General features: G+C 39.6%; 1 protein-coding gene across 5 annotated transcripts in view; it reads right to left on the reverse strand.

Annotated features, from left to right (window-relative positions):
• Window positions 1-427: 427 nt before the first annotated feature.
• Window positions 428-21,571, reverse strand: part of TUBD1 (tubulin delta 1) — a 34,773-nt gene continuing 13,629 nt past the window's right edge. For all 5 annotated transcript variants that reach the window (XM_019431092.2, XM_019431090.2, XM_019431091.2 and 2 more), the window contains 4 exons: window positions 18,098-18,262; window positions 7,301-7,441; window positions 4,614-4,797; window positions 428-2,840 (listed from right to left, as the gene is read on the reverse strand). In XM_019431092.2, the coding sequence (XP_019286637.2) occupies window positions 2,738-2,840; window positions 4,614-4,797; window positions 7,301-7,441; window positions 18,098-18,262 (593 nt within the window). In that variant the 3' untranslated portion in view covers window positions 428-2,737. The remainder of the gene's footprint in view (window positions 2,841-4,613; window positions 4,798-7,300; window positions 7,442-18,097; window positions 18,263-21,571) is intronic.

A 21,571-nucleotide genomic window follows, 5' to 3' on the forward strand; every position in this document is an offset into this window, starting at 1 on the left:
AAAATGATTTATACTTATGACTTTCTTTAGCTTCTCTTTTAGCAATGTTCCTCAGAATTAGCTTAACCCCTGGTGAGTTACAGGTCTTCATTAATGCTGGTTCAATTAGGGAAATTGTTTCAGTCTCTGGATATCTTCAATGTAAAATAATTACTTTTAACTTTATTTTGTAAAAACTATTATCTGATTATTTTTCAAGTACACTTGGGTTAACAAAATGCAGCAGAGGGGTGTGCCTTTTACAACTGAACAGACCACTTTTTACATTCCTTAGAAATAAGATATGGCTCAGTATTTTAAATCATAGCAACAGTTGATAAGAAAAACAGCAAAAAGGTAATCATTTCCATATGGAAAGAAAAGGAAGAAACCAGTGAAGCTGTGAACTGTCATTTTTCCATATAAAAAATAAATCACCACTGGTAGATTTGGCAGAAAGGGCCAACGTTTGTATTTATTTCCCATTTTACATGTGTTAATACATCGCATGAGATGTGTTTTATTGAAATACACAATTACCCTCAAACTCAGTTGCCAATTTCCAAGTGTGTTTTGTTCTACTGAGTGAAACCCACATCTGTTTGTGTCCATTTCATCAAGAACAGGATAGTATCTCAACTTCATGAAATTTTGGTGAAGTTCTTACACATTTTACTGAAAAGCACAACATCTTCCACACCAGATAAATACCTATAAGTAATCTGAAAACACTAGTTGAATAAAATCAGTTTCTTTTCTTGTATTCAAGATGTAAAAGAAAAACTGACCCAGTTTTCTGATGGATAGAAAATTTCAGAAAAGCAAACATTTACTTCCTTTTGTACTTAAGCATGGTATACATTTATTTAAAAAAGCATAATATACATTTATTAACAAGATCTGATATTTATTTTTAAATAGCTGCTTGATGTGGAAAATCTTACCCTGTTATAGAATATTCAAAATAGATGTTCATGCTCTAGCATTTGACAATAGCTCCCTCTTATGGTTCAAAGCATTCACTTCAGAGGGGAACACAAATACAGAACTGCCAATTTCTTAAGTTTAAAAGTGTGTAGTGAAAGTTTAGCCCATATTTAATGAATCCTTTCTGGAATAAAGGGAAGATTTAGAAAAAGAATATTCCCCTTTCTTGTATAGTTCCATAGTTCCAACATCTCAGCAAAGTGTTTCCAAATTTCTTTATTGAAGCACCATTATTTTTCTTACAAATAAAAATACCAAGTGTTTTCATTGAAAAGATACTATTTTTCATTTATTTTCATTAAAAATTTTTTTTTAAGTTTGTTTGTTTGTTTATTTAAGTAATCTCTACATCCAGCATGGGACTCGGACTCATAACCCCCAGATTAAGAGTCACAGGCTCTTCTGACTGAGCCAGCCAGGCACCTCAAAAACATGCTATTCCCATTTAAGAGGTTTCCCTCCAGGAGTACCTGGGTGGCTCAGTCGGTTAAGGTCCAACTCTTGGTTTTGGCTCAGGTCATGATTTCACAGTTTGTGAGTTCAAGCCCTGTATGGGCTCTGTGCTGACAACGTTGAGCCTGCTTGGAATTTTCTCTCCTTCCCCCTCTCTCTCTGCCCCCACCCCCCTTGCTCACACACAACACTCTCTCTCAAAATAAATAAAATAAACTTAAAAAAAAGGTTTTCCTCCTTTTCTTTTTTATCTTTTATTATAATCTAAGGTAACATATAGTATAAAGGTTTTCCTTGGGAATGCAAGCTGGTGCAGCCACTCTTGTAAACAGTATGGAGGTTCCTCAAAAAACTAAAAATAGAACTACCCTATGACCCAGCAATTGCACTACTAGGCATTTATCCATGGGATACAGGTGTGGTGTTTTGAAGGGACACATGCACCCCCGTGTTTATAGCAGCACTATCAACAATAGCCAAAGTATGGAACCAGCCTAAATGTCCATCGATGGATGAATGGATAAAGATGTGGTATATCTATACAATGGAGTATTACTCAGCAATGAAAAAGAATGAAATCTTGCCATTTGCAACTATGTGGATGGAATTGGAGGGTATTATGTTAAGTGAAATTAGTCAGAGAAAGACAAAAATCCTATGACTTCACTCATATGAGGACTTCAAGAGACAAAACAGATGAACATAAAGGAAGGGAAACAAAAATAATATAAAAACAGGGAGGGGTACAGAACATAAGAGACTCATAAATATGGAGAACAAACTGAGGGTTACTGGAGGGATTGTGGAAGGGGGAATGGGCTAAATAGGTAAGGGGCACTAAGGAATCTATTCCTGAAATCATTGTTGCACTATATGCTAATTTGGATGTAAATTTAAAAAAATTAAAATAAAATAAAATGAAATAAAGGTTTTCCTCCTGGGGCGCCTGGGTGGCTCAGCCAGTTAAGCATCTGACTTCGGCTCAGGTTGTGATCTTGCGGTTTGTGAGTTCGAGACCCACATTGGGCTCTGTGCTGACAGCTCAGAGCCTGGAACCTGCTTCGGATTCTGTGTCTCCCTCTCTCTCTGCCCCTCCCATGCTCATACTCTGTCTGTATCTCTCAATAATAAATAAACGTTAAAAAAAAATTAAAAAAAAAAGTTTTCCTCCTTTTCTGTGGTTATGGTATGCCAAAGGAAAGAGCATTCACCTTTGTTACTTTAACAGGTAGGGATCTGAACACCTTACAGAAAAAGTAATATTGAAAATTGTTTAGCCCCAAAATGACCTAGGGTACTTTTTCTCCTTTGTTGGCGATCAGAGATTGCAGTAACTGGCAACAACTTGTTCCAACAATGTGAAACTGTCCAGAAAGTCCTCTTCTTCAATTCCAAATTTTGTGTACTGATGAATGTAGGCTCTGACGAAAGAAACAGAAAATGTAAAATAAAAAAAATCTCAGAGAAATTAGTAACTCCTAAAATCAAACCATAAATAGAACTGTCCTAGTTCATGAATAATTGAAGATGGAAGAATCTCTTAAATGTCTTATATTTATTTCAATGTTTATTCCAAAGATTAGTAAACTTTGAAAGTTTATGTCAAGCTCCCCGCCTTTTTAGTATCCAAGAGAGTGACAGTAAGAAGCACATAGGAAAAAGAAGCATATTCAGATTTGGTTATCTAACCAAGCACATATTGAACACCCTACAGAGATGACTGGGTTCAATACAAACTCTAAAAGGTGCCTGAGAATTTTTACCTAAGGCTTGAAATGCATTAATCTAGTGCTAGGAATGAACTGAAGTCTCCCAAGTATTTTTCAGACATTTACTTTGCAGTTATACCAGGTGGTTCTTTTAATACCCCGTACCCTCCAAATGTTCTGAGGTAGGAGAAATATTAAAAAGAATGCCAGGGGCAGACATGGATTAAATTGATGTAATAAGAGCTGCTGCCATTTAAGGGGGGTGGGAAGTGAACGATATCAGAAAAGGACAGAATTCACTGCTGTCCTTTTGGACGGGGCTTGTGGAATAGCCACGTGTGGAAAGGGGGAGCCCTTGGGAATCCTGGATAATCAGAGTAGAGGCCTTTCCAATTAATATGAGGAATTCTGCTTTGACAAGTAATTGTGGCAGAGGTCAGGAGACCTGATAACTCATTTCTTAGGATCAAGCAGACATTTTGTAGTGGCAAATGGAGTTAAACTTGCAATATTTCTTGCTGAACAAGATCAGGATCTCTTCCATTCTTCCAAGGATCTTATTTTGGAATACTATTTTATTGTCCCAGCCTTATAATGAAATTTCTACTTTAATTTCATTTCATTTGGAAACTACTCCTTTTATCAACAAGAGTTACCAGCAATGTGGTAGGTATTTTTACATGATTATCTCACTTAATCCTCTTATTTTGGACCCATTGTGCAGAAAAGAAAATGATGCCTGAAGTAACATGACTGAATTTCACACCTACAAAGTAAGCCATGCTTGCTCCATGTTGTAGGTTGAATGTTTGCGTTCCCCCAAAATTCGTACATTAAAATCTTACCCCCAAGGTGAGAGTATAAGGAGGTGAGGCCTTTGGAAGGTGATAGGTCATGAAGGTGGAGCCCTCATGAATGGAATCAGTGCCCTTTTAAAAGAGGCCCATGAAAGATCTTTGCCTCTTTGGCCATTTGAGGACACAGGGAAAGACATCACCTATGAACCAGGAAGTAGCTCCTCAGTAGACATCAAATCTGCCAGCACCATTTAATTTGGACTTCCTAGCCTCTAGAACTGTGAGAAATAAATTTCTGTTGTTTATAAGATATGCAGTCTGTGCTATTTTTGTTAGAGCAAATCAAACAGACTAAGACATTCCAGATCCTGCTTTCTGTTTTAAGATTTATATTCCTAAGGGTAGAAAGACTTGTAGATTTCTGGGCACCTGGGTGGCTCAGCCAGATAAGCATCCGACTTTTGATTTTGGTTCAGGTCATGATCTTTCAGTTTGTGAGATTAAGCCCCCCATCAGGATTTGTGCTGAGGGTACGGAGCCTGCTTGGGATTCTCTCTCTCTCTCTCTCTCTCTCTCTCTCTCTCTCCTGCCCCTCCCCTGCTCACATACACTCTCTATAAATAAATAAATAAGTAAATAAATAAATAAATAAAACAAAGAAAGGTTTGTAGATTTATTTTTTACTTACTTTGAAGCAAACATATTCCATGCTTTGCCCACAATTGTATCAAGTGGTTTTAGTAAGAACTGGCTATTGCTGACCAATGCTGCAGACTTCTCATATTTGCTAAATGCTCGCTGGGTTTTCCACACATTGAAAGCATTAACAGGCGCTAACCAAGAAGTATAGAGTGCTGGATCTTTAAATCCTCCTAGAGTAAAACAACATTAAGCCATTTTTCATACCATAAATCATTAATTTTGGAAACAAATTAATAAACAGATTTTTCTTATTTTAATATTTAACCAGAAATCTTTTGTTTTACCTATTTAAAACTAGTTTATAGTGCTTTTAGATAAATGACCCATAGACATTGTAAAAAAAATAGTAGTAATTCACACCACTCAGAGAAGTATTAAGAAGAAAATTTAAGTCAACTGAACAGGTGAAATGTCACCATCCAGAGAAGATTGTGAACATTTTGTTGACCCTCTTGTGTATATAATTTTACAGACACGCTGTTCTATAATCTATGTTTTCATTTACCAGTATGGTGTGAACCTCTTTTTCATGTCAATAAATATCACTCATATTTAAAGCCTTAGTTGGGGCGCCTGTGTGGCTCAGTCGGTTAAGCGTCTGACTTCGGCTCAGGTCACGATCTCGCGGTCCGTGAGTTCGAGCCCCGCGTCGGGCTCTGGGCTGACGGCTCAGAGCCTGGAGCCTGCTTCCGATTCTGTGTCTCCCTCTGTCTCTGCCCCTCCCCCGTTCATGCTCTGTCTCTGTCTCAAAAATAAATAAAAAAACGTTAAAAAAAATTGTTTTAAAGCCTTAGTATGTGAATATACCATAATTTATTTAACATATTTCCTACTGTTGGGCATTTAGGTTGTTTCCACATTTTTGTGTGAAAGATACTACAGTGAATATCTTTGCAAGAACACCTCTCTGTACCTATGTCATTTGTTGTGGGTAAATTTTTGGAAGTTTGATTACTTTATATATCCTCTTATTAATTCTCTTGATTTAGAATCTAAAATGAAGACTATGAAGAAAATGTTCTGAGGTAGGAGAAAGTATACCATCTGATGGACCTGAAATGATCTCTCTTTAGTTTTCACTTTTTTATCTAAGGTGCATTACAGGGACTAGATTATTTGGTCTTCTTTCTATCATAGCTAGAAGCAGCCAATTTGATACTGCTAAAATCATCAAATAAGGATAATACAAACCTGGAGATTCGCCATAGAAACAAACTAATAAGAGTACTGCTCTTTGAACCTCCTGAAAATTTTGTAACAAAATGCTTGTCACAGAGATCCTAGTTGTGCTACATTACCTGTTCTCCCCTTCTTTAGTAACAGAGCTCCCCAATTTTAACTGTGCTCATGACACCCTTGCAGCTAGTTGTAGCACAAGATTCAGTCCCAATCAAAGCTATTCAAACATGAGTGTGGTGTGCGACCCTAGGAAAAGGCAGCATACCCTCCTTTGCTCATTCCTATGTGATTTGATGGCTGAAGCTCAAACAGAGGTCTTGGACTATGAGGAGGAAGCCATGGGACACCCGGGTGGCTCAGTTGGCTGAGTGTCCTACTTTATCTCGGTCATGATCTCACAGTTTATGAATTCGGGCCACTTGTCAGGCTCTGTGCTGACAGCTCAGAGCCTGGAGCCCACTTCAGATTCTGTCTCCCTCTCTCTGCCCTTCTCCTGCTTGCACCCTGTGTCTCTCCCTCTCAAAAATAAATAAACATTAAAAAATTAAAAAACAAAAAAAAAACAAAAAAAGCAAGAGGAGAAAGCCATAAGGTGAGGACAGAAAGAATTTAATCTGTATCTTGTTTCAACCACTTCTATTTTTTGGTGTCCAGTTACATAATACTGATACAATGCTTACACTTTGCTACTAAAACACAGTTATTATTTTCCTTTCTTTAAAAATAAATTCAGGGGGGAGGCTGGGTGGCTCAGTCGGTTGAGCGTCCAACTTCAGCTCAGGTCATGATCTCACGGTCTGTGAGTTTGAGCCCCGCATTGGGCTCTGTGATGACAGCTCAGAGCCTGGAGCCTGCTTCGGATCCTGTGTCTCCCTCTCTCTCTGCCCCTCCCCCACTCACGCTCTGTCTCTCTCTGCCAAAAATAAATAAACATTAAAAAAAATTTAAGGGGCGCCTGGGTGGCGCAGTCGGTTAAGCGTCCGACTTCAGCCAGGTCACGATCTCGCGGTCCGTGAGTTCGAGCCCCGCGTCAGGCTCTGGGCTGATGGCTCGGAGCCTGGAGCCTGTTTCCGATTCTGTGTCTCCCTCTCTCTCTGACCCTCCCCCGTTCATGCTCTGTCTCTCTCTGTCCCAAAAATAAATAAAAAACGTTGAAAAAAAAAATTTTAAAAAAAATTTAAAAATAGATTCAGGGACTTCCTTTTTTCCTAAAATTTTTTATTTTTTTGAGAGAGTACAAGAGGGGGAGGGGCAGAGTGAGAGGGAGACACAGAATCTGAAGCAAGGTTGCAGGCTCCAGCTGTCCACACAGAGCCTAACATTGGGCTCGAACTCATGAGATCATGACCTAAGCCAAAGTCCAACGCTTAACTGACTGAGTCACTCAGGCACCCCAGGGGAGGAACTTCCTTTAAAAAACAAACAAACAAAAAAACGTGTACCATGTACATGAGCAAAATGTACATCTTAATTTTCACCTTAACTTCTGCTTACCCAGATCTGCACTATGCACATCTTTCCCACGAAGGATGACCAAGTTAGCAATGGAAGTGTTAAAATGAAGCTCCCTGTTGAGAGACACTTTACCAAGAGTAGGAAGTCTTGATAAAGGAGGCCGAACCTGCCAATCAATACCTACCAAAGGAAAAAAAGCAAGAAATTTTATAAATCACTTTGAGCAACAAGAGAAAGATGTATTATGGCAGGTATATTTTACATATATTTTTATTTGATAAGTAAAAAAAATTTTTTTTAAGGTTTTTATTTATTTTTGAGAGAGAGAGACAGAGCATGAGCAGGGGAGGGGCAGAGAGAGAGGGAGACACAGGATCTGAAGCAGGCTCCAGGCTCTGAGCTGTCAGCACAGAGCCCAATGAGCCCAATGCAGGGCTCAAACCCACCAACCGTGAATCATGACCTGAGTCCAAGTTGGACGCTTAACCGACTGAGCCACCCAGGCTCCCCAAAAGTTGTTTTTTTCTACTAAATGTTTAAAAATTTTTACCTGGTTGACCAAAATGATTCAAACTATTAAGTCCCGAGAAAGGGATGAAATACTCTGCATAGGGTGTTCAAGGATGGTGGTAGGTGCATACAATGGATTTCTACTCAGGAATAAAAAGAAACTACTGATACACATAACAAACAACATGGACACATCTCAAGAGCATTATGCTAAGTGAAACGAGTTTGACTCAAAAAAATTACGTACTGGATGATTCCATTTATAGGACATTCTGAAATAGGCAGAACCATGGGAACAAAATTCAAATCAGTAGTTGCCAGAGGCTGGAGTGGAGGGAAGAGACTGCCTACAAAGGAGCATGAAGGAACTTTTTGGGATGATGGAAATACTCTATCTCAGTTGTCATAGAGGTTACTATAAGTTTGTCAAAATTCATAGAACTATACACCTAAAAAGGGTGAACTTTGCTCTATATGCCTGTATGAACAAACAAAATTCATACAAAAATGTTAAGGGATGTAGAAACACAAAACAAAAACAGGATTGAAAATTGACTGGTTATAGGGAAATATTAAGAAAATACTTTAAAAAGTTTTTTTTCTTAAATATTTATTTTTGAGAGAGTGAGTGCGAGCAGGGGAGGTGCAAAGAGAGAAGGGGACAGAGGATCCAAAGAGGGCTCTGCGCTGACAGCAGTGAGTCCAGTTCAGGGCTTGAACTCATGAACTGTGAGATCATTACCTGAGCTGAAGTTGGAAGCTCAAACAACCGAGCCACCCAGGTGCCCCTAAGAAAATACTCTTAAATTATACATAGGATAGGGATAAAATTCAGTGTTCGTAACAGACTGATTTTCAGCAAACAGAGAAATACAACAAACCAAAAATTTTGGCATGCTGAACTCAGTAAGAAGACAAGCCAATTTAAGAATTAGAAAGATGTTTGAATAAACATTTCACCAAAAAAGATAATCAAACAACTCTACCGAGCACATTAAAAGATGCTTAACATCACTGTCATTAGGAAAATGCAAATTGAAGGGCATGTGGTTGGTTCAGTCCGTAAAGTGTCTGACTCTTGATTTTGGCTTAGGTCAGGATCTCACAGTTTGTGATATCGAGCCCCACATTGGGCTCTGTGCTGACAGTGTGGAGCCAGCATGGGATTCTCTCACTCCCTCTGTCTATGCCCCTCCCCTGCTCTCTTTCTTTCCCAAAATAAATAAATAAACATTAAAAATGTAAACTGAAGGGCATCTGGGTGGCTCAGTAGGTGGAGTCCGATTTTGGCTCAGGTCACAGTCTCGTGGTTCATGAGTTCGAGCCCTGTGTTGGGCTCTGTGCTGACAGCTCAGAGCCTGGAGCCTCTTCGGATTCTGTGTCTCCCTCTCTCTCTGCCCCTCTCCTGCTTGTGTTCTATCTGACTCTCCCTCTCTCGAAAACAAATAAACATTAAAAATTAAAAAAAAAATGCAAACTGAAACCACAAGGAGATACTACTTCATACCTATTAGAATGGCTATAATCAAGAAGACTAACAATATCAGATGTTGGCAAGGATGTGGAAAAACTGAAACCCTCTTAAACTGTTGGTGGGAACGTAAATGGTGCAGCCACTTTGGAAGGGTTTAGCGGTTTTACAAAATGTTAAATACATACTTATCCTTTGACCCAGCAATGCTACTCCTAGGTATATAATCAAGAGATTGATGGGGTACCTGGGTGGCTCAGTCGGTTGAGCGTCTGACTTTGGCTCAGGTTCGTGGGTCTGAGCCCCACATCAGGATTGCTACTCTCAGCACAGAACCCACTTTGAATCCTCTGCCTCCCTCTGTCTGCCCCTCCCCCACTCACATTCTCTCTCAAAAATAAATATTTAAAAAGTTAAAAAAAGATTAAAAACATATGTGTACACAAAAACTTGTACACAGATGCACACAGCAGCATTATTCGTTACAGATACAAAGTGAAAACAAGCCAAACGTCCAGTCAACTGTTGGACATCTAATTTTTTTTTTAACGTTTATTTATTTTGAGACAGAGAGAGATAGAGCATGAACGGGGGAGGGTCAGAGAGAGAGGGAGACGCAGAATCTGAAACAGGCTCCAGGCTCTGAGCTGTCAGCACAGAGCCGACGCGGGGCTCGAACGCACGAACTGCGAGATCGTGACCTGAGCTGAAGTCGGACGCTTAGCCGACTGAGCCACCCGGGCGCCCCTCAACTGTTGGACATCTAAATAAAATGTCATATGTCCATCTGATGGAATACTATTCAGCAATACAACAAACAGATTGAACTACTGATACATACTACAACATGGATGAACCTCAAAGACATTAAGTGAAAAAGATCAGGCCCAAAAGACTATTTATTGTATAATTTCATTTATATGATATGTCCAAAATAGGCAGATCTGTAAAGACAGAAAGCACACCAGTGGTCATTTGGGACAGGGGGTAAAAATGGGAGCTGACTGCAAAATGAATACAAGGAACTTTCTGGAGTGATGGAAATGTTCTACAGCTGGCTTGTGATAATGATTGCACAACTCTGCAAAGTTATGAAAAAAATCACTGAATTATACACTTATCATAGGTGTATGTGGTATATAAATCACACCTCAGTAAAAATATTTAAAAATTTGTGACACGCTGGGGCACCTGCGTGGCTCGTTGGTTGAGCGTTAGACTTAGGCTCAGGTCATGATCTCACAGTTTGTGGGTTTGAGCCCCACATTGGGCTCTGTGCTGACAGCTCAGAGCCTGGAGCCTGCTTCAGATTCTGTCTCCCTCTCTGTCTGTCCCTCCCCACTCACACTCGGTCTCTCGCTCTCAAAAAAATAAAAAATTTAAAAAAAAATTTATGACATGCTATAAAAGCTGTACTTGTTAGATAATTCATCACTCTATATTACTCAGAAATAAAAGGTAATAAACTCTATCTAAAAGTTACAAAAAGAAAAAAGAAATGAAGCCATTCTAAAGTTAGGCCCTTGAAAAATTAATGTTCAAGAAGTGAAAAGGGGAAAAAAAAAAGTGAAAAGGGAAAAGTTAAGCAAATAAAATTTATTTATTTATTTATTTATTTATTTATTTATTTATTTTTAAACTGTATCTAGAAAACTTTGCTCTTTTTTTTAAAAAAAATTTCTTTTTAACGTTTATTTATTTTTGAGACAGAGAGAGACAGAGCATGAACGGGGGAGGGGCAGAGAGAGAGGGAGACATAGAATCCGAAGCAGGCTCCAGGCTCTGAGCTGTCAGCCCAGAGCCCGATGTGGGGCTCGAACTCACGGGTCGAGATCGTGACCTGAGCTGAAGTCGGACGCTTAACGGACTGAGCCACCCAGGCGCCCCTAAGCAAATAAAATTTAAAATGAGAAGAGAAGTAACCAAAAAAAAGCATTATCGGAAATAAAAATAAATCCAGATGGGTTAAAAAATTTAAATATTAAATATAAAACTATAAAAAATGCTGGAAAATACTAAGGAATATTTTATATCTCGGGCAAGGCTCAGAATCTATAACATAGGAAGATATATGGGTTTGCTGACATAAAAATGTAAAACCTCCATATGATGAAAAATACTACACAAAAGACAAAAATGATGGACAAAAATACTTGAAACCCATGTGACAAAAAAGGGTATAAATCCATAATATTATTTTCCTTCCATCTAAGACACCACTGATTATAAAAAAGATTATCAAATTATGTCAATTATTCACTTAGATTATTAAATTTTATACTTATTGAAATAGTTCTTTTAGAGTAAATTAGGTTTGGATTTTTAAAAATTAGATCATTCTTGAACATTCATAAAAAATATATGTAACAAAATAAATTGGTTAAAGTTTTCCTAAAATGTTTTCACATTCAGTGGCTTTATCACTTTTTGACTCAGCATTAATGATGCCAATGTTTTTTCACCCATTATTATTCTCTGTCCCTCCAGAACATCTTTAAGGGAATCCATGAAAACACTAAGTCACTGGCTCCTAAATTAGCTTTCCTATCCTGTAGAGCACCACTGCCTTTGACTCCTGATCAAGGAATGTTGTTAAACTTGTCTGTTCAGCATGATTAACTGCCTCTTCTGTACTGTAGCATAAAACTAAAGGTTTATTTTCTAGAGAGGATATGATTGAGGGTCTCTGGTCTGGAGAACACAAGGCAGAGTTAAGGGTAAGGAACTAGAGAGATCAAGCAAAACCCAGAAAAACCATGACCCCTCTCCTCCCCTCTCCCTAGAACCCTTGGGCTTTGCCTAAACCTTCTGAACAGAACATTCAACACAGGAGACAGGCAAAGAGAATATCCAGGATGACAAGTGTACCCTGGTTAGAGAGGGCAAAAAGTCCAGATTGAAGCAGAGCAGATGGCTTTAGGAGAGATTTCTTAAAGAAGATGAAACTGATACAATATTTGAGCTTATCAAGAAAAAAATTCAGGGCACCTTGGTGGCTCAGTCAACTGAGCATCCAACTCTTGGTTTTGGCTCACAGTTAGTGATTTCGAGCCCCACATCAGGCTCTGTATTGACAGTGCAGAGCCTACTTGGGATTCTCTGTCTCCCTCTCTCTCTCTCTGCCCCTTCCATAGCCATGCTCTCTCTCACTCAAAAATAAATAAACATTGTTTAAAAAAGTTCTTAGGGTATTTCTAATACACAACTATATTTGAAAACCATGTTTTAAAAAAAATATTAGGGATGCCTAGCTGGCTCAGTGAGTGGAGCATGTGACTCTCTATCATGGGGATGTGAGCTTGAGCCCCATGTCGGATATAGAGATTACTTAAAAAAAGTAAAAGAACATCTTTTAAAAAAAGAAAAAAAATTAGATAAGTTATTCAACTTAGGACTGAATTGACAGGTACACAGAAAATGTAAGCAAACAAGAAAACAAGGCAATTATTAACTCCAAAGAAAATAAAAAACTATACAGGAAAGGAAAAGTAATTACAGGGTACTACATGGCTCAGTTGTGAATAGCATTTACTTGGTCACGATAATGTAAAGCTGAATACTGTTTTAACCCAATGATGACACTACTATGTTGGAAGGGTGGGAAGACAGAAGGGTGTTTGCAGGGTTTACATTGTGGGAAAAAGCTAAATCCTAACCTTCCACATTTTGGAAGTAAATAGGTAATACCTAAACAATTGAAAAATCAATAGATGGCAATGAAGAGATAAACACAGTAAAAGAACCAGCAAAAAAGTTTTGAAAATGGTTGCTCCTGGGAAGGAGAAAATACAGGAATTTTATGGAATGATTATTTTAACAACTGGCTTTGTAGAATTACTTGACTCTTTAATCTATATGCACATAATAAATTATGACACATATATAGTAGAAAACTATGTAGCCATTAAAAAGAATAAGGCATGTCCAAATTTAATGAATTGGAAAGAAGTCCACAAAATATTGTTATATTGAAAAAAAGCTATAGAGGCAAAAAATACATATAATGTGATGCCACTTTTATTTAAATTTTTACGTTTATTTTTGAGAAACAGAGTGTGAGTGGGGGAGGAGCAAAAAGAGAGGGAGACACAGAAACAGAATCCAAAGCAGGCTCAGGCTCTGTGCTGACGGCTCAAAGCCTGAGCCGTCAGCACAGAGCCTGATGCAGGGCTCGAATTCATGAACCATAAGATCATGACCTGAGCCGAAGTCAGACGTTCAACTGACTAAGCCACCCAGGTACCCCATTTTTTATTTTTTTTAAAGTTTACTTATTTATATTTGATAGAGAGAGAGTGGAAGAGGAGTAGAAAGAGAGGGGGGAGAGAGAGAATCCCAAGCAGACTCCACACTGTCTGTGCAGAGTCCCACACAGGGCTTGATTTCACAAACCTGTGAGATTATGCATGACCTGAGCCAAAATCAAGAGTCAGACACTTAACCAACTGAGCCACCAGGGTGCCCCAAGCATGCAATTCTTTTTTTTTTTTTTTTTTAATTTTTTAAATGTTTATTATTTTTGAGAGAGAGACAGAGAGCAAGCAGGGGAGGGGCAGAGAGAGAGGAAGACACAGAATCGGAAGCAGCCTCCAGGCTCTGAGTTGCCAGCACAGAGCCCGACGCGGGGCTCGAACTCACAAACCACGAGATCATGACCTGAGCCGAAGGCGGCCGCTCAACTGACTGAGCCACCCAGGCGCCCCCCAAGCATGCAATTCTTGATCTTGGGTTTGTGATATTGAGTCCCATGTTGGGGGTAGAGTTTACTTAAAACAAACAAACAAACAAACAAAATTATAATTTAGCTTGACTCAAAGAGCTAAGCCAAAGCCATGAAAAATTATTCCCATGTCTTATATTTTTATCAGGAGACAGCCAGGATGTGCCCTGCTGAATTGTTATGGACCTATGACTTCTTTGTGCCTTCCGTTTCCCCCTTTTTAAGGGGGCTGTCTACCAGTTATGCTATGCCTGGTCCACCATGGTCTACTGATTGGAGGCAGGGGGAAGAACTGTACTCAAAGAGCTATACTCAAAAAAATCTCACCTGAGGAGTGTAAATCCACCATACCTGGACCTGCTTTTAGATGATAAGATTCTGGAATTTAGCTTGATGTGCTATAGGGAAATAACTTTTGAAGCCTTTGGGAGGGGTTAGGTCTATTCTCCATATGGGAAGACGTGATTTAGTAGGGGACAGAGGGTGGAGTGGTAGCCAGCCTCCAAGATGAATGCCATTGATCTTCCCTCTGGTACTGAAGCCCTTGTATGGTCCCCTCCTACATGCATAGGGCTGACCTCAATAACCAAAAGGATGGTGGAGAAATGATGTCCTGTGGGGGCACCTGACTGGTTCAGTCAGAAGAGTATGTGACTCTTAATCTCAGGATCATGAGTTTAAGCCCCACATTGTGGGTAGAGATTACTTAAGTAAAAATAAAACTAGGGGCGCCTAGGGGGCTCAGTCCGTTAAGCATCCGACTCTTGATTTCAGCTCAGGTCATGATCTCACAGTGAGTAGGATGGAGCCCCGCAGAGGGTTCTGTGCTGACAGTGCGGGGTGTCTCCCTCCCTCTCTCTCTGCCCCTCCCCTGCTTGTGCGTGTGTGTGTGTGTGTGTGTGAGTTTCTCTCTCAAAATAAATAAACTTTAAAAAAATAAAAAGGGACATTTGGGTGGCTCAGTTGGTTAAGCGTCTGACTTCAGCTCAGGTCATGATCTCATGGTTCATGAGTTCGAGCCCCGTGTCGGGCTCTGTGCTGACAGCTCAGAGCCTGGAGCCTGCTTTGGATTCTGTTTCCCTCTCTCTCTGTCCCTCTGCCACTTGCCTTCTGTCTTTTTCTCTCTCTCAAATATATATAAACATTAAAAAATAAATAAATAAAATAAATAAAACTAAAACTAAAAAAAAAAATAAAATAAAAAAGATGGCATGTGACTTCCAAAGCTAAGTCATAAAAGACACTGTAACTTCTGCCTGGCCCCCTCTGGGATCACTCATTCCTTCTGTTGCTAGGACATATGGAAACAGATACATGGCTGATAGTGATATTAATAGGGTCAATCTTGAGATGGAGTCGTCTGGTAATATACAAAGATTTTTAAAGCTATTTGTTTCAACCTGGTTAGTACATAAATATATTTATTCATATATCTTCACATATATGAAGATATTTATATGTTCAAAGCTCTAATTATAACTATGAAGAAATGTTGATACTCAGAGTCCCGCATGAGAAAATGACTAAGCAAACTGTGTTTTATTGACCTAAGAGAGTTCAAAGCAGCACGTCTTCTACTATACTCTGAGAAACAGTGTGTTCCTTGAGATATTAACAGGTATTACTAGAAAAACAGGTACTGAGGCCAAAAAATTGGGGAAGCATTACTTTAAGATGTGAACTTTCTATTTATCTTCAAACCTCAGACACTATAATCTAAAATCTATAAGGTTTCACTAGTAAGTAAATGTAGAAGAAATCCACTTTCATATTATTGAAACCTAAATTGTTGTTATTTGTGGTAAAACATATGCTACTAAAATAATACATAGTGGTGATTTCTAGTTAAACATGACAGACTGAACATCAGCTTGTCATAAACAAGAAAAAAGGGAAGAGAAGAGGAGACAATAGCAAAAAAACTTTGGAATCTGGAAAGCAAATGAATCAGTGGTGACTGACTTAGCAAGCAGGGGAAGCTTAGAATGTCTGCCCACAGTGGAGAGGTCCTGGGAGCAGACCAGCCACTTCTAAAAGAGAAGGAAACAAGAGGATTTAGTTAAAAATCTGTATGAGGGGCACCTGGGTGGCTCAGTTGGTGGAGCATCCCCCCAATTTCACCTCAGGTCATGATCTCACGGCTCATGAGTTTGAGCCCCACATCAGGCTTGCTGCTGTCAGCACAGAGCCCACTTCGGATCCTGTGTCCCCTATTTCTCTCTGCCCCTCCCCTCCCCCTCTCCTACTCATGCTCTCTCTCAAAAATAAAATAAACTTAAAAATAAATAAATAAAAATAAAAATCTGTATGAGAAGTGGTGAGAACCCTAGACCCTTCCCCACTCCCTGCAGCAGAGGGAGTGCCCCCCCCCCCCCCCCCCCTTCATCCTAAAAGGCTTCTGCTCCAGAAAGGCTAAACCAGTCAGGCTCTGGCCTCAGTAAAACTACCTGCTGGGCCCTATGTTCCAGGCTCTGAAGGTACAACAGTAAACAAAACAGAATCCCTGCCCTAATAAAGCTTACATTCTACTAAGCTCAATGAAAGATCCACATTAAGGAATTACAGAATTCCAGGGACAAAAAGGAAATCCTAAAAGATCCAAGAGAAAACAAAGCAGGATTAGGAATCAGATTGATGTGAGACTTCTCGTGTGTGCGTGCGTGTGTGTGTTTGTGTGTGTGTGTGTGTGTGTGTATAGCAGTGGTATAAGAAGATTCAATTCTCAATTTCACATTAGGAAGGCAATTGGTAATATCTAAACCTAGAACACAAAATAAGTAATAATATAAGCAAGATACTTAGAAATATGGAGGCAAATTCCAGAAGAGACAGCCAAAACCATTGACAGTATTTTCATCTGGGTAGTGGGGAAGTATAGGCCAGGGAGCTGCTCTTTTCCTCATTATAAATACATACTGGACAATTACTTGGCTTTATCTAAAAAAATTGAGATATAATTTACATACAATGCAAAGTAAAGATATAAGTATATACTTAGATGAGTTTTGACTATTTGTTTTTTTTAAGTTTATTTATTTATTTTGAGAGAGAGAGAGTGTGTGTGCACAAGCTGAGGAGGGGTAGAGACAGAGAGAGAGAGAGAGAGAGAGAGAGAGAGAGAGAGAGAGAGAGAGAGAGAGAGAATCCTAAGCAGGCTTGGTGCTGTCGACAAGAGGCTCATCTCACAAACCGTGAGATCATGACCTGAGCTGAAATCAAGAATCAGATGCTTAACCAAGTGAGTTACCCAGGCGCCCCTTGACTATTTGATTAAAAAAAATTTTTTTTTATATTTATCTATTTTTGAAAGAGACAGAGCATGAGTGAGGGAAGGGCAGGGAGCGAGGGAGACACAGAATCTGAAGCAGGCTCCAGGCTCCAAGCTGTCAGCAACAGAGCCTGACGTGGGGCTCGAACTCACCAACCGTGAGATCGTGACCTGGGTCAAAGTTGGATGCTTAACTGACTAAGCCACCCAGGCACCCCAGACTATTTGATCTTTTAAAAAAATTTTTTTTCTTTTAATGTTCACTTATTTTTGAGAGAGACAGAGAGACAGAGGCACAAGTAGGGGAGGGGCAGAGAGAGACAGAGACACAGAATCTGAAGCAGTCTCCAGGCTCTGAGCTGTCAGCACAGAGCCCAATGCAGTGCTCGAACTCATAAACCATGAGATCATGACCTGAGGTGAAGTCGGACGCTTGACCAACTGAGCTACCCAGGTGCCCCTGATTTTTTAAAAATTATGTTCATATATTACTTTGATAAAAATAAAATAAAATAGGGGCACCAATAAAATAAAATTGGCTGGCTCAGTCAATTGAGTGTGCGACTCTTGACCTCAGAGTAATGAGTGCGAGCTCCCTGTTGGGTACAGAGATTACTAAAAATCAATCAATCAATCAATAAAACTTAAAAAAATGTTAAACTCCTCTGAAAATTTTTTTCATTTTTGGTTAATGAAACTGTGCAGTGATTAAGCAGTCCTCCTGGGATGCCCTGGTAAGTTTTTGCAGGAACCTCCCTGACCAGAAGTCACCATTATTTCAACTGGCCCAAGCCAGTTTATACTGAGAACTCCAGTGCAGGCTCTTTTCCCAGTTTGTGGCTTGCATGTTTTTAAAATACCCGTTACCTTCTTCCATTTTTGAATTAGAAATGAGCATCTGTCTCAGGTGCTTGAGGAGGCCAGCCCAAGTAAACGTACTGTAAGCCAGTGAGTTCTCAGACATCTGAGGAATGTTACGAATACCCAGCATCTTGAATTCAGGATGGGGGACTAAATTCTCCATTAACTCTCCTGTAAAGAAAAAAACCTGGACTGAAATTTTAAATTCCACAATGTTTCCATTGACCCTTACACAACTATGGTTAGATGGTTTGGGGGGCCAAATATGTTTTCTCCACCAAGGCCAGAATTGCTTAAATTTAAAAATGTAAATAAAATTTCAGAGACAATATCTATTTCAGATCACATATTTGCTTCATTTTGGCACCTATTTTAGCTTGAGCGAGAAAACATACTTTGACAAAAAGGAAACAAGAATGTAGAAGCTAAGAAATTGGAAATATGAACAAAATATGTAGCTACACCCCAGGAATCTAAGTGAGCATCAGAGCTAATATGCTTTTATCATCATTCATATCCACTAAATATTCCTTTAGAAAATTTTCTAGATCTCTTATTTATTTTATCTGGTTAAATGATAAGCAGGGCATGTTAAATCAAATTCTACTAGGGAAAAAAGACAAGATTAGTGATTCCTGAAGACAGGAATACACCTATCTTTAGAAACTTATATTTGTAATGAAACAGGATTATGGAAAAAATCTAATTTGTTTTACATTCAGAGCTGTTTTATATATTTTTGGGAAAAAACTAGAGAAAAGAGAAAAATATATTATTATAACAACATGAAATATAAATTTTGTAACACTGAGTGCAAACTCATCCTATATCCTAAAGAACAAATTTTGACACAAACATCTACAAAGTGTTGCACAAATTGATCTTATGACTAGTGGAGTTTCCTCTAAACATGAATCTTTTTTTTTTTTTTTTAAATGTTTATTCATTTTGAGATGTGTACTAGGGAGCGCACAAGTGGGGGAGGGGCACAGAGAAGGAAACAGAATCCCAAGCAGGCTCTGCACCATCACAGCAGAGCCTGATGTGGGGCTCGAATTCACAAACCGTGAGATCATGACCTGAGCTGTGATCAAGAGTTGAATGCTTAACTGACTGCACCACCCAGGCACCCCTGAACATAAGAGTCCTTTAATGCAAAATACCTACAGCTGAATTTTATTGCATAGCACAAATAAACAATAGTCAACAAATATAGCCTGAGCACTGACACATGAATGATCATCCTTTAGAAAGGTAATTAATGATCTACCTTTTAATTTTTTGATTTATTTTTATTTTTTTGAGAGTGAGAGAAAGAGCAAAGGAGGAGCAGAGGGAGGGGGAGGGAGAGAATCCCAAGTAGGCTCCATGCTCAGCATGGAGCCCGACATGGAGCTCTATCTCAGGACCCTGAGATCATGAACTGAGCTGAAATCTAGAATTGGATGCTCAAGCAACTGAGCCACCCAGCCTCCCCAACACATGAATTATTAACGGTCACAATCTACTTTTCCCTCCAACCTTCTTGTTCACCTACTCTCATTTTTAACCATGCCAAGACCTTGTTAAGACCCTATTATGGACTGAAGGTTTGTTCCCCCCTCAAATTCATATATTTGAAATCCTAACCCCCAAGATGATGGTATGGTAAGGGTGGAACCCTCAGAAATGGGATTAGTGCCCTTCTAAAAGGGGCCCCACAGAACTCTCTAGCAACCCCTGCCATGTGAGAAGATGGCCATCTAAGAACCAAGAAGAAGGACTTCACCAGACACTGTACCTACTGGTGCCTTGATCTTGGACTTTCCAGCCTTCAGAACCATGAGAAACAATGTTATGTTCTAAATATGTTACTTAGTAAATAGCACTTTTGTTATAGCAACCTAAATGGACTAAGACAAACTAATCCATGGACCTCCTGCCTTCTCAGTCCATCAGTCTTCCCCTTGCTTCACTTCTTTTCTTATCCAGCTATTTGCCCCTGTCTCTTCATCAAATCTTCCTAAGTGAAAGTCCACTCTTGGACCAGCCCCACTCCTCACATTCTCTGTTGCTGTCAGAGCATTGCTGTAGAAAGTCACCCCACATCACAGACTGGGGCCCCTCAGAATTTAGATGCCCACTAATGCTGATGCTTTGTTGTAAAGGTGACATCTCCTCAAACACCTGAATGGAGCCATGTGGGTATCTGAGGTCATTTAGTACAGAGACTCTGAGGCACAACAGACATATCTGAGAAAAAGCATGGAGGCCAATATGGCTAGAAGAGAGAGAGCAGGATATAAGGTCAAGAAAGCAATGGAAACCAGACAGAACAAAACCTTGCATGTGATTCCAATTACTTTGGCTTTAACTCTGGGTGAGATGGGAAACCTCTTGAAGGTTTTGAATAAGAGAGTAACAGGATCTAATGGGATTTAACCTTTTAGACAAGTAAAGCCAGAGTTCAGTCTGGCTGCTACACTTTAGAAAAGGCTGTGGGCTGGCAAAGGTTGAAGTGGGAAGACCAGGTAAACTTCCAGCTAACTTATCACATGACATTTCCGTTAAGATATGGCAAAGGCACCTCACACTCAACATGTTTAAGACCCACCTCTTTCTTTGCCCCATACTATGCCCCACAAACCAGATCTTTTTTTAGTGTCCCCAGATCCAGCAAACACCACTACAGACTACACTGTTTTGTAACCCAGGGCCCCATGACTTATGCTCTGCACCTCCCTTTCTGTCATTTTCCAGATCCAATCCATCACCTGGTCCTCTGCATTTTACTCCACCCCCAATTTCTCTCAGATCTATCCTCTTTATCTCAGTGTGTTTAGTCCCATTTAGCAAGGACCTGTTATATGAGAGGCATTGTTCTGAGGATAGCAGACACAGTGGAGAGCAAGGTAGACAAGGCCTTACTTTCACAGAGCTTCTATTCTAGTGGTTAGAAACAAAGAACAGGGGCATCTGAGTAGCTTGGTTGGTTGAGTGTCCAACTCTTGATTTCCACTCAGGTCATGATCCCAGGGTTGTGGGATAGAGGCCGCATCAAGCTCTGTGCTGACCCTACTTAAGATCCTCCCTCTCTCCTTCTGCCCCTGTCCCATGCTGGTGTGTGCTCTCTCTCCCTCTTGAAAGAAAGAAAGAAAGAAAGAAAGAAAGAAAGAAAGAAAGAAAGAATAAAAGAGGTAAAAAGAAAGAAAGAAAGAAAGAAAGAAAGAAAGAAAGAAAGAAAGAAAGAAAAAGAATAAAAGAGGTAATAAATGAACAAAACAATGTCAGAAAGTAATACATGGTGGGAAGGAAACAAACAGAATGATATTATAGGTGCTCACTCCTCAGACAGGATCATGGAAGGCCATTTTAAGAAGGTAACAGTGAGCTGAGACTTGAAAGATGAAAGGGAAATGGTTAGGAGAATACTCCTGGTAGAGGGAGAAGGAAGTTAATGAGGACAGCAAGAACGGACACCCTGGTGAGAATGAGCTGGGC

The sequence above is a fragment of the Panthera pardus genome, unplaced genomic scaffold (assembly GCF_024362965.1).
Source record: "Panthera pardus isolate Hobbes unplaced genomic scaffold, ASM2436296v1 HiC_scaffold_3, whole genome shotgun sequence".
NCBI lineage: Eukaryota > Metazoa > Chordata > Mammalia > Carnivora > Felidae > Panthera > Panthera pardus.